The sequence below is a fragment of the Pseudorasbora parva genome, chromosome 7, assembly GCF_024679245.1.
Source record: "Pseudorasbora parva isolate DD20220531a chromosome 7, ASM2467924v1, whole genome shotgun sequence".
NCBI classification, from domain to species: domain Eukaryota; kingdom Metazoa; phylum Chordata; class Actinopteri; order Cypriniformes; family Gobionidae; genus Pseudorasbora; species Pseudorasbora parva.
This window is the reverse complement of record NC_090178.1, coordinates 23,339,363-23,353,046: the sequence shown is the minus strand read 5'-3', so window position 1 is coordinate 23,353,046 and position 13,684 is coordinate 23,339,363. Positions and strand designations below refer to the sequence as shown.

At 37.0% G+C, this 13,684-nt stretch overlaps 1 protein-coding gene across 1 annotated transcript; it reads left to right on the top strand.

Moving 5' to 3' along the window:
- The first annotated feature begins 358 nt into the window (after positions 1-358).
- Positions 359-12,824, top strand: LOC137083024 (zinc finger protein ZFAT-like). The gene is made up of 16 exons (XM_067448675.1): positions 359-522; positions 1,740-1,892; positions 1,984-2,247; positions 2,327-2,506; positions 2,587-2,740; positions 3,763-5,081; positions 5,164-5,396; positions 5,476-5,560; positions 5,643-5,792; positions 6,073-6,246; positions 7,044-7,132; positions 7,223-7,361; positions 7,692-7,816; positions 10,854-10,974; positions 11,055-11,203; positions 11,988-12,824. The coding sequence occupies exons 1-16, from the start codon at positions 504-506 to the stop codon at positions 12,216-12,218; spliced, it is 3,585 nt and encodes a 1,194-aa protein (XP_067304776.1). The 5' UTR covers positions 359-503; the 3' UTR covers positions 12,219-12,824.
- Positions 12,825-13,684: the final 860 nt, after the last annotated feature.

The window sequence follows — 13,684 nt, the reverse complement described above, 5'->3', positions numbered from 1 at the left end:
GTTTCATGTTTATTATTATTATTATTATTATTATTATTATAGCTTTTAATTATTAATATTAATTATTGATTTAATTCACATGTTGAGGTGTTGAGTTTACTGATCTGTGGTTGATACATACGCTATTCGGTGGCCTTTAAAGTGTTGGCTTGTCATTGTCATTCAGGTTTAACTATTGTATTCACAAAATGACAAAGAAAAAAATATGTATGTCGTATTACTGATTACAAGAACACAGTAGTGACCATATAGTGACTTTAACCTCTACTGTGGTTTCAAATGGACTCCAGACAGCAGGTGGCGCGCGCTGCTTCACGGATGCTTTTTTTTTCTTTGCTTGTTGTAGACGAAGATCCATCCGCCATATTTGTTATCGCAGATTCGACAGAAACCTCTGCAGAAGTAATTAAGTATAATGAATACATTTAAATTGCGCCATAGTAATAAAAACAAAGGTCAAAATCATCTTCGCGGGGTTTTTACCTTTTACTGATTTAAACAGAATGGATCCAGTGCAAGCAGGTAAGCATAAACATCATTATTGGGCTAACTGCGCTCCGAGGAAACGGCTCCTTCCGATGATTCGATAAGGAAACAAATAAATTAGGTAAAACTAGTCACTTAAACCAGCAAAAAACTTTTGCCAAAGGATGCTTTATATCGATATTAAGTTTGAAGTATGCTGTTTACCGTTCATCGTTGAATAAACGCAATTTTTAGCTCTCTGAACTTGAACGTTATCTTATTTAATGAAAAAAAAAATGGTACCAGCGACTAAGAGAAAAACACGAAACTGGTCTCGTGCTTGCAAAAAAATCAGATGGCAGGGAATGTTATTGGTTCCCTTTTGGAAAATGTCTTGCTTTTACTGTGTAATTAAAAACTGCACTTATTTGCTCTTGAAAATAAGTCTTGATATGAAGTTTAGTAACGGGTAAGTTACATCTAATGCATTACATGACATTTATTCCATCTTGTGAAAGATAACTATGAGACATTTGAACAACTTTGTAATGACCTGATACTAAACAGCAAATACTAATAAACAGTTATTAAAATAAGTTTTAATGAATACAATCCTGATTTGTAAGATTATAAAATCAACATTAGACGCTCTTATTTTGAAAGGGCTCCCTGACCCTCGTTTTATTATTAGCCCAGTCAGTTCTGTGAGGAAAAGGTCAATTAAAACACCATAATTTCGAAACAAAATTATTAATATTTGAGAATCAGCGTGAAGACACCTAATAAGTCATTGGAAATGAATATTATTAGATATTACATACTAATGATTTGAGACTTATTGTGAAGACAAAAAATAATTGGAAATACATTAAACTTGTGTAGTACTTTTGCAAGGATACATGATAAATCATAGGACTTTGGAAATTAAAGACTAACCCAATTTCCTTTTTGCAAGAGACTTTATAACTTATATGTAAAACCACTTGACGCATTTCTGATAATTATAATTCCATGCATCCAAGATCTTTAATAATCAAAATCAGAAAAAAACTTTATTGTTAGATGTTTACACATCTAATGAATTTGTTTTGGTGACATAAGCTTCCCCAGCACATATGGAACAACAGTGACAAGACACAGATAATAAAAATAATAAAAAATAGAGCAAGTACATAGGTACTAATAATAACAATATGCACAAATATTTAATTTAAAAAACACAATATACAAAAATAGACAATGAAAAATTCAACCTACTCTTTTTGTATTCACAGATAGTGCATCAGTCTTCATGTGCAAAATATGCAACTTGTTCTCTCCCATTAAACCATTGTTACTGTCTCACGTTACTGAGACTCACTCCAATGAAGGAGATGATCCTGATACTTTTATTATAGCACTCAAGCCATTAACAACTCAGAGTTCAGGTAAGCAGCTTCGAACAAAAAAATAACAACACGCGTGCCGGGTTATTATTAAACGTTGGAAGGCAAGAATGTTTTCTTTTTTATCTTGCAGATGTTGTTGTGAAAAGAAAGCGTGGCAGACCAAAAGGCTCCACTAAGAAAGTCCAACCAGAAAAGATCCTGAAAACAACATCCAGTCAGCAAGAGAAAGAGTCCACTGACATTAAACCAGTGGCAGTAGCTGAAGAGCAGAGTGAGGATGGAAGTGATCTGGAGTGCAAGAAATGCTATCGCATGTTCAGCAACAGGCGGCAAATTTCCAAACACATTTGTTTTGTAGGACTGAAAGAGGCTGCTGATGAAGAAGAGTATAATGGTATACATTTATGTTCAAAAACTCCTTGTACTGTCTGAAATGCCACAAGTTTGTTTCACCTGTCAACTTTATTTATTAGGTCATAATACTGATGCAAACAGAATCAGTGATGGAGAGGAAGACAAAGAGAAAATATCACCAAAGAAAGCTCGAGCTATGCGGACAGATAAGGTGTCCAGTGCAAAGGACCCTGAATCAGCAAGCGGCAACAAAAATCCTATTATTAGCGTGGTCCTTACTAGTCATGAGGCCATGCCTGGTGAGAGATACATGTGCTGTCAAGTGTTCTAATAGCTAAAGTAAACATTTAAACTAACTGTTAGTTTGGGTTCATTGCAGGTGCCTCTAAGATAGTTCCTATTGAAGCAGCTACAGCTGAACTATCCACCCAGACCAATGCAGCTGCAGGTTCCCAGGAGGCCACGATGAAAAGGGGATACCAGGAATATGCTATTCAGCAAGCTGCTTATGAAGCGCCCCTCAAATCAAACAGGTTTGGGTTTTTTTGTTTAAATGTAAAACTTTAGATTCACTAATCTAGCGAAATTTTTGAAGCACCAATGGGGTGAATTTTAATATAATAATTATAATGTTATTGCATTACTTTGGAAGCAACTAATGTGACGTGTAAAACCTGGAAACTATCAGGGAATTTTAAAATGGTGCTTTCCAGGCCTAGAGAAGTCATGGAAATGAACAAAATCCATAAAGTCATGGATATTTCTATAGTAAAAATGTATTTTCTATTTATATAATTGCTAGAAATTACTATTTATTTATTTACCCCTCATTTTGACCCGACACATATTTTTGAACCATGAATATACAAAAAATGTTTTACTGGATCCGAGGAGTTTATGTGGTTGAATTTAAAAAAGTAAAACATCAGTCCCTTGCGGGTCAATTTGACCCCCTTAGGAATTAATGGAATGCGAGGAATCCTTCAGTGTGTGTATAAAAATCTTAAAATTAAAACAAAATGTACCAAAAAAAAATCTCTAAATTATTTTATAATGTCTAAAAACCTTAAAATTAAAACAAAATTTACCCAAAAAATTATCTCTCTAAATTATTTTATAATGTCTACTGGCTACTAATGTGTAGGTGAATGCATACTGAACAAAAAACTCAAGAACTAACTTTAGGACCCAGTGGAACAGCTCATTTGCTCCATTAGAGCTATAAGCCCATCTAGTGGCAAGAGTCATGAAATATCATGTTATTTTTTTTCCCCTACAAGAGTGGGGAAGATGTGAAAAAAAAAAAACCCATAAAAAATAGAAAATATATTATAAAAAATGAGATGATATTAGCTTTCTAGACCAAAATATTGTATAATTCTAGGGCTTCGGGTCATTTTGGGTTAATTTACCTCTACCTAATCCCTAATCAATAATCACAGCCAACTGAAGAAGCTGAGAAGTCATGGAAAAATAATCAAGTTCCTGTAGAAAAGTTTGATCTTGTGGAATTATTTGGTACATTGATATTAACAAATCAAATCTGTCAACACAGGTTAGGACAGACACAGCTTAAAATCTTCACCTGTGAATTCTGCAATAAAGTCTTCAAGTTCAAACATTCACTGCAGGCCCACTTAAGAATCCACACCAATGAGAAACCGTTCAAGTGCACACAGTGTGACTATGCCAGCGCTATAAAAGCCAATCTTAGTGTTCATATGCGGAAACACACCGGCGAGAAATTCAGCTGTGAGCTGTGCTCGTTTAATTGCCTCAGTAAAGGACACCTCAAAGTGCACGTGGAGAGAGTGCACAAGAAGATCAAGCAGCACTGCCGATTCTGCAAGAAGAAATACTCTGATGTGAAGAACCTTCTTAAACACATCCGCGAGACTCACGACATGAGTGACAAGAAAGTACAGGACTCCTACGAAGAGTACAGCCTTCAGACCAGGGAGGGCAAGAGACAGCTTCTGTACAACTGTCAAATATGCGACCGCAAGTTCAAAAACGAGCTTGAGCGCGACCGTCACATGATGGTCCATGGCAACAAGAAACCCTTCGGCTGCGAGTTATGCGACCACGGCTCGACCAAGTTCCAAGCCTTGCAAGCCCACATCCGAAAGCATCCCTTCATCTACGTGTGCGCCATTTGCCAGGAAAAATTTGTCAGCTCTGTGCGACTGAGGTCACATCTCCGGGAGTTCCACCCAGAATCGGATGAGCCCTCAGCTTTTGCAGACTCCATCAAGTCAAGCTTTTGCTTGCTCAAACCAGGTGATGACATTCAGAAGGACATGTTGAATCAGGATGAGCTTAAGATCACAGAAGAGCTGTCGCAGCTCAACGCCCAGGAGCTGTTAACCGCAGAAATGAGTTGCATAGCTCAAGAGGACCTTCAAACTCAGTGCTCTGAAAATATAGTGGTCGAGTCAGATCTTCTCGTACAAAACTCACAAGATGAAAATACCATTACGAATAGTATAAATGAGACTGACACATCTGCAGTGGCACAAATACAAGAGATGTCCTGTGAAGATGCGATAAACACGCAAAGACTTCAAGAGGATCCACTTCAAATGGAGCATAGTGTGACAGAAGAGCAGAATCCTGCTCGAGAAACCGCGCCTTTGACGCCTGAAAAATCACAAATGCACTCCGAGCAGCTAATAACAAAGGAAACGTTTCCTCAAAACGAGGAAGAGGCGATTGTTCCTCAAACTAACACTGATGAGGACTTGCTCAGTTCAGAGCAAGAAGAAATATCTGCTTTCAAGCAGATTATGGAGCAGATGCAAAAACGACAGCTTAACATGGAAGTGTTTGAACGGATTCGGAAAGTGTACGGAGACCTTGAATGTGAATACTGCGGTATGATTATCTAATCTCACAACGTTTAAAAGCATCTCCAACCCTTGACTTTCAATAACTCTCTGAAATATTTCCTCAACAGGTAAGCTTTTCTGGTATCAGGTGCACTACAACACACATGTGAGAACGCACACAAGAGAGCACCTCCATTACTGTTCTCAGTGCAGTTATTCCTCCATCACTAAAAACTGCCTGAAGCGCCACGTCATCCAGAGGCATTCTGACATTCTGCTGAAGTGTCCCTCTGAAGGATGCCAGTATTGTACACCTGACAAATACAAGCTTCAGGCTCATCTCAAAACCCATTCGGACATAGTGAGTGCTGGTAATCTGTTTATTCTTAAAATATTGGCGAAATGGCTTCTTTAACAAATCGTATATTTCTCATCTTTAGGTCAAAAGAAGTTTTACATGTCCGGTATGTCAAGAGTCTGTTCCTGAGGACAAAGTTAGAGTTCACATCAAAAGCAACCATCCAGGTAAGCACAAATCAAACCCTCTGAAATGTCTCACGAGAGCTCTAAATTACAGTAATGGATGTGATGTGACTGTATATGATAGATGTGTCGTTGAACTACATCTCGGAAGCGTTGGGAATACGCGTACATGTGAAAGGAGTGATCGGGAAACGAGCTTCCAAATGCCCATACTGTGACTGTTTCTTCTCAAGGAATGGGGCAGATCTTCAGCAGCACATATGGGCTCATGAAGGTGGGTTTTATGTATTTTTCTTAATGTATTATAATAATAATAATAATAAATAATAATAATAATAATATATTTTATTTATAATACACTTTTCATTCCGAAGAATCTCAATCTGCAACAATGGAAAAGGGAAAAATATCAAAAAATGAATAAAAAGTAAACAAAACAAAAAATGTATTATATATATATGTTGTGTATGTATATGAAATCATGTATATGTTGAACTTGTGTGCTGAAATTAACTGCCTTTAATGTACTGATTGTTTTCTGTTTGTGTGTCTAGGATTGAAACCGTACAAATGTTCACAATGTGATTATGCCTCAAGAAGTAAAAGCAACCTCAAAGCTCATATGAACAGACACAGTACTGAGAAAACACATCTTTGTGACCTCTGTGGAAAAAAGTTCAAGTCTAAATGCACTCTGAAAAGTCATAAGCTCATGCACACAGCAGATGGTGAGAGTCTTATTTTGTGTTTAAGACTGCATGCAGTGTTATTTGGAATTCTGTGTTTAGTTAAAATCAACAAAACCGGATTATTGGCTGCTGAAAATGTCAACTTTGCAGACAGGAATAAATGACTTTATATATATATATATATATAAGTAATTTATTCCTGTGATGGCAAAGTGGACATTTTCAGCAGCCAATAGTTCAGTCTGTCTTCATTGTCAATTGATCCTCCAGAAATCATTCTAATATAATAATTAGTTCTCAAGAAACATGTTATATTGTTATAAATGGTTAAAACAATATATTTGTAGTTGGAAACTATGATTTTTATTTATTTAGCGAAAGTTCAAAAGAAATATTTTATTACATAATACATGTCTTACACCTTTGTTCAATTTAATGCATCCTTGGTGAAATGAAAATCATAAAAATAAAAAATAAAATCTAAATATTCATCGCTCCTTTGCAATGTACATGTTGAAGACTAGTTTATTTGTGTTTTATTTATACAGTATAGGGAATTTGTGGAAATTATTTATTATTAAAAAAGCTATACACAATTGTTTTATATCTTTTACTATTCAGCAGAAAGAAATATACTATTATTTAATACTAAATAAAAAATGTCATGCATTAATGAATCGTGCTCAATGACAGCAGGAAACTGAATTAAGAAATGAAAACGTTTTATGGTCAGTTTTGATTACATTAAACATCGGCAGTTTTAATTATTTCTGTAATCATTATTTTATTACACAAACAATTAAAAATGGCAAGTTTATTTAAAACAATTTTTTTAGGGAAACAGTTCAGATGCACCGAATGTGACTTCACTGCTGCAATGAGACCACATCTCCTTCGTCACATGGAGCAACATGCCTCTTTCAAAGTAATACCACAAAAGGCCTCTTCTGTTTCTGTTCTTTGTTGTCATGTGTCCTACAACCACCACCAAAGCACAATGTTTTGCCTTTTACAGCCTTTCCGTTGTGCGCACTGCCACTACTCGTGCAACATTTCAGGTTCGCTGAAAAGACACTATAACAAGAAACATCCCAACGTGCAGTACACCAATGCTGGAACTGGGGAGTCCACTTCTGAAACGGTCACAGAGCAAGGCAAGTCCTTCCTCAACAGAAACTGTCGTAGCTACCTAATATATACATTGTTGTGAATATTAGACATACAATATTGCCTCAAACAGCTTCAGTAATTAAAAGGTGTGTGTGTGTGTGTGTGTGTGTGTGTGTGTGTGTGTGTGTGTGTGTGTGTGTGTGTGTGTGTGTGTGTGTGTGTGTGTGTGTGTGTGTGTGTGTGTGTGTGTGTGTGTGTGTGTGTGTGTGTGTGTGTGTGTGTGTGTGTGTGTGTGTGTGTGTGTGTGTGTGTGTGTGTGTGTGTGTGTGTGTGTGTGTGTGTGAGTGAGTGTGTGTGTGTGTGTGTGTTATCAGGTGGAGTCAAATGTCCTGTGTGCAATTACGTTTATGGCACTAAATGGGAAATGAACAGACACCTCAAGAGTAAACACGGCCTCAAAGTGGTGGAGACTGACAGCTTGGGTCTAAATCAGTGGGAGGTGAGTCTCCATTACAATTACATGATGTCTGAAATTTAGTAGTGGTCATATTCATTAATAAAATGCATAAACAACAACAGAAGTCCCACAGTGCTAAATAAAATGTAATAAAATGTTTATTTTATTATTGTATTATTTATATTTATTGTTTGCCAAAAAAAATACAATTCTGTCATGATTTACTTAACCTCATGTTGTTTCAAACCCATATTAACCCAAATTAAAGGGATAATACACACAAAAAGGAAAATTCTAACTTGATTCCAAACCTGTGTGAATTTATTTCTTCTGCTGAACACAAAATAATATATTTTAAAGATTATCAGTAACCAAACAGTTTATGGGCCCCCATTAACTTGTCCATAGTATTTTTTCCTATATTAGGAAGTCAAACTTTTGGTTTGGTCTGGTTTGGTTATTGACATTCTTCAAAATGTGTTCAGCAGAGGAAAGACATTTAATTTAAGTTATTTTTAACCAAAACTTAGAAGATAAAAAAGGTTATAAAGACCTAATTTGTTCTACCATGTGACACACACACACACACAAACACATTTACCATATGTGATGCACTCTATTTATGTGAGTAAAAGCCTGCATTAAAGGTGTCATGAACTGGCTTTTTTTATTTTTTAATACTGTTGTCTGAGATCAACTTATGATGTTTGTGTGGTTTTTACATTAAAAAACATCATAACCAGTAAGTAATAAGCTATTTTCTACACTGGGTTTTGATGGGTGTGCCGCACTGGAGACTTGGAAGTAAACTGTCAACACTTAAGAGGACGGGGATCTCAGGATCTGCTCTCCAGTGGTTCAGGTCTTACCTCTCTGGTAGGTCCTACAGGGTGTCATGGAGAGGTGAAGTGTCTAAGTCTCATAATCTAGCTACTGGGGTTCCACAGGGCTCAGTCCTTGGACCACTTCTCTTCTCCATCTACATGTCATCATTAGGTTCTGTCATTCAGAAACACGGCTTCTCCTATCACTGCTATGCGGATGACACTCAACTCTACTTCTCATTTCAACCAGATGATCCTACAGTCAGTGTTCGTATCGCTGCCTGTCTGACAGACATTTCTGACTGGATGAAAGAGCATCATCTTAAACTCAATCTTGCAAAGACAGAATTACTTGTTTTCTCAACCAACCCAGCACTTCATCAAAATTTCTCCATTCAGCTTGGTTCATCGACCATAACTTCATCAAGGACAGCAAGAAACCTTGGAGTTGTGATTGATGACCAGTTAAACTTCACTGACCACATTACTGCAACAGCCCGGTCCTGCAGATTTGCTTTATACAACATTAGAAAGATTAGACCCTTCCTATCAGAACAGGCTGCACAACTCCTGGTTCAAGCTCTCTTTCTCTCCAGACTGGATTATTGTAATGCTCTTCTGGCTGGGCTTCCAGCATGCACTATCAAACCCTTGCAGCTGATCCAGAATGCAGCGGCGAGAGTGGTCTTTAATGAGCCGAAGAGAGCGCATGTTACGCCTCTCTTCATCAAACTGCACTGGTTGCCAATGGCTGCTCGCATCAAATTCAAGGCACTAGTTATCGCCTACAAAACAACCTCTGGCTCTGCACCAATATACCTAAATTCACTTGCTCAGACTTACACACCCTCCAGAAGCTTGCGTTCTGCGAGCGAGCGGCGCCTCGTGGTTCCATCCCAAAGAGGCATGAAATCGCTCTCACAGACATTTTCCTGGACCGTTCCTACCTGGTGGAATGACCTGCCGATCTCAATTCGTGCTGCCGAGTCTGTAGCCATTCTTAAAAAACATCTTAAGACAGATCTTTTCGATTTGCACTTGACCAATACAGAATAGCACTTACTGATCACCACAGCAACGACCAAAAGCGCACACTCCTGGATCATATCTACGTCTCTCATCCGGATTTGTGCCTTCAGGCGGGTATGTTACATAGTTATCATAACTATCAGAATCCAGTGTTCTGTATATTGCGTACGTGAGTTTTTGTTGTAGATGGCTATTACTGCGCGTTTAGCTAGAATACAAAACCAACCCATTGGGCCACTGAATCTGCATTAACGACAACAGCTGGGGCAACAGCCTTAGTCCTAATGGGTTGTAGCTATCTTAGCTATCAAAATCCAGTGTTCGGCACTTTGCGGACGTGAGTTTTTGTTGTAGATGTCTGTCTTTATTAAAAAAAAAAAAAAAATTGTTGTGTATTGTGCTAATTAATTGAGATTTCTTACAGCTCTTACAGGTTTTTGGCCTTGTCTGTTCCGTTGCTTCTATTACTCTCCCCTTTTTTGTAAGTCGCTTTGGATAAAAGCGTCTGCTAAATGATTAAATGTAAATGTAAATGTAAATGGCCAACCAGAAATAGCGCAATATCTTGCTATCTTCCTCGGTATGTTTATTGTTGCTGGCTAGCTAGCACGAGCCCTCCATGAGTCTGTGGGCGGGGCTACTGAATTTGACGCGCTGTAGAGGTGTGTTTCGTAGCGCTATGACGTAAAAATGAAGCACACGATCGTTTGCTGGGCCTGGTGTCTATAAAAACTTTTCTTTGACTAACAAGGACATTTTCAGATCTGAAACTTAGAAGATATTCTTATATTACCATAACCTTTTATATATCAAAAAGCTCAAAGGAAAGTTGATTTCTCAATTCATTACCCCTTTAAATATGTTTATCATATAAAATGTATATGAATCATATCTTTTTAAAAGACTTGGATTAAATCAATAAAGGGACAGAAATCTCTCAGGTTTCATTAAAAATATCTTAATAATTAGTGTATCGAAGGTTAAAGTCTTATGGGTGTGGAACTACATGTGGGTGAGTAAATGATGACAGAATAATCATTAATAACATATATAATAGTTTAGCAAATACAAGCCACTTACTTTTTTTGACCCTGACATTCTTAATACATTTTCTTACTGATAACCTGGTGAATGATTATTGAATTGCCTTAATTTATGACATATTACTAACGTTAGAATGAAATGCTTCTGGTCTTGGTTGTGATCTTATTGGTGTGTTCATTCAGGTGGTGGAGTCAGTAGAGGAGCCGGCCATGCAGTACCTTCATATAGCTGAGACCGACGATCCTCAAGGAACTGAGACTGCTGTATCTGCTCTGCAGGACCTGCGCTTTAATACACAAAATGGTCAGAAACTGTTGCTTAATTTCAGGAGCAATGGTTTAGTTTCTTTAAAGTTCATTTCTAAACTCAACTGTTGTGTTCAGGAGTTGTGTCTGCGGCAGCGGGAGACCGACTAGACCCGGCATCTGTCAACATCCTCCAGCAGATAATTGAACTGGGCTCAGAGAATCACGATGCCACTGTGGCTTCGGTGGTTGCCATGGCTCCCGGTACAGTTACTGTTGTAGAGCAGGTACGTTTACTATGCACGTTCATGTACTGACAGACCTCTCTACTTCTGGAGAGCTGCGGTTGTATAACGCAAATTATTTTGAACATTCTATTAATCAAACAATCCTGAAATGTATCAGTTTTCTGGAAAAATAATGCATACAGCACAATGGTGTGAACATTGATAATAATAAAATGTTTCTTGAGGACCACATTAGCATATCATAATGATTTTTGCTGGATCACGTGACACTTAAGATTGGATTAATAATGCTGAAAATTCAGCTTTACCATCACAGGAATAAATTACACTTTAAAATATACTCAAATATAAAACTGTTATTTTAATATACATACATGCAGCCTTGGTAAGCATAAGATACATGAAAAATCTTACTGGCCCCAATTTTTAATGTTAATGTGCTTTTTTTGTTTTTTCCCCGACATTTACTAGTAATGTACATTTTAAAAAAATCATCCTAATCTGTCATTTAGTTATTGACCCTTAGAATTAAACAGTCTAATATTTGGTCCAATAAATTTTAATGCTGAAATGTGCCACATGAACCTTCAAAGTCAGACTGAAATGTTCAGGGACCTTGTTAAAAAATAAATGTCAGCTCCTCTTTTCCATCATTGGATTTAAATAATCACCCAGTATGAATCATTGACATGTGAGGGTGGACAGTCATGCTGAGTTGACGTCAGGCGTTGGCATGTTTTCAGTCTCTAGTAGCTTTTCTCAGTCTCAAAGATTAAATGAAATTGGACTTTAATTATAACAATGTTCTGTCCTATCATCCTAGATGGAGGAGGAGGAGGAGCCGCAGACCAATCATGCCATGATGATCCAGGATGCACTTCAGCAGGCCACAGTAGGCCTGGCAGAAGAGCACCATCTAGTGGTGTCCTCCGATGACATGGAGGGCATCAAAACTGTTACAGTGTACACACAGGGTGAAGACGCATCCCAGTTCATAGTCTACGTTCAGGAAGCAGTTCAGGAGGCAGTGCAAACTGAGGACACCACCGTATAGAGAATATAAAGACCATGCATAGATGGGTTTAAAACTACTAGCTGCCTAGCTCAAATGCTCTTAAAAGGATAGTTCACCTAAAAATGAAAATTATCCCACAATTTACTCACCCTCAAGCCATCCTAAGTGTATATGACATTCTTCTTTTAGATGATTACAATCTGAGTTATGTTAAAATATGTCCTGGCTAATTCAAGCTTTATAATGGCAGTTAATGGCAGCCCAAAATTTTAAGCTCCAAAAAGTACATCCATCCATTATAAAAGTAATCTACACATCTCCTGGGGATTAATAAAGGCCTTCTAAAGCTAATCGATGGGTTTGTGTAAAAATATATCCATCTTTAACACTTTATAAAGTAAAATATATAGCTTCAGGCTTATGAAGAAAAGGTACATTTCAAAATGCTTATGGTATGTCCGACATCGTCATTGCGCCAGTTATGCTTTTTTGGGAGTTGAATACGCATTGCTGTCCACCGAAAGCCAAGTATTTTACTTTATAACATTTTAAATATGGATATTTTTCTAACAAAAACCAATTGATTTGCGCCAGAAGGCCTTTATTAAGCCACAGAGCTGTGTGGATTACTTTTATAATGGATGAATATACCTTTTTTGGGCTGCCATTATAAAGGTTGGATTAGCCAGGATATTTTTTATATAACTCCGATTGTATTCATCTGAAAGAAGAATGTCATATGCACCTAGGAAGCCTTTAGGTTAAGAGTAAATTATGGGATCATTTTCATTTTGGGGTGAACTTTACCTGTAAGTTTTTTTCCCCCCTTTTGTTATAGTCACTCCAGTCGTGAACAGGATATTGCATTAATACCTATAGTTTATAGGACCCATATTACGCAGTTGTAAATAATCTGAAATTAACAGTAACAATGAATAATCAAAATAAATATGTGATATTTTCCCCGACTTGGAGTAAAAAGGTCTTTAGTCTTAAAACCATGACACCTATTTGCAATAGATAAACCCTGTAACACATGAAGCAGAACTATTTTAGAAATAGTTTATTCTTTATAATGTCATTGCCTGCAAGAGTTACTGTGTGACTCTGGCCTTCTCCACACCTTTTTTTTTTATAAGACTCCCATACAGTGTATGGCTATCATAATAGTAAACTTGAGTTGTTTAATGTGTTGTGTTGAGTGTATTATTGACACACTTTCATGAAACTCACTTTAAAGCTGTGTACCAATACAGCATCACCTACACTACCATTCAAATGTTTATTTTAAATGTCTCATGTTCTCCAAGGATGCATTTATTTGATCAAAAATGCAAGAACAGCAATATTAAGAAACAGTGTTACAATTAAAAATAACTTTTCTTTTTTGTTGTATTTTAAAATGTAATTTATTCTGGTGATGACACAGCTGAATTTTCAGCATCATTACTCGAGTCATATGATCCTTCAGAAATCATTGTAATATGCTGTCAAAAAAGACAGCA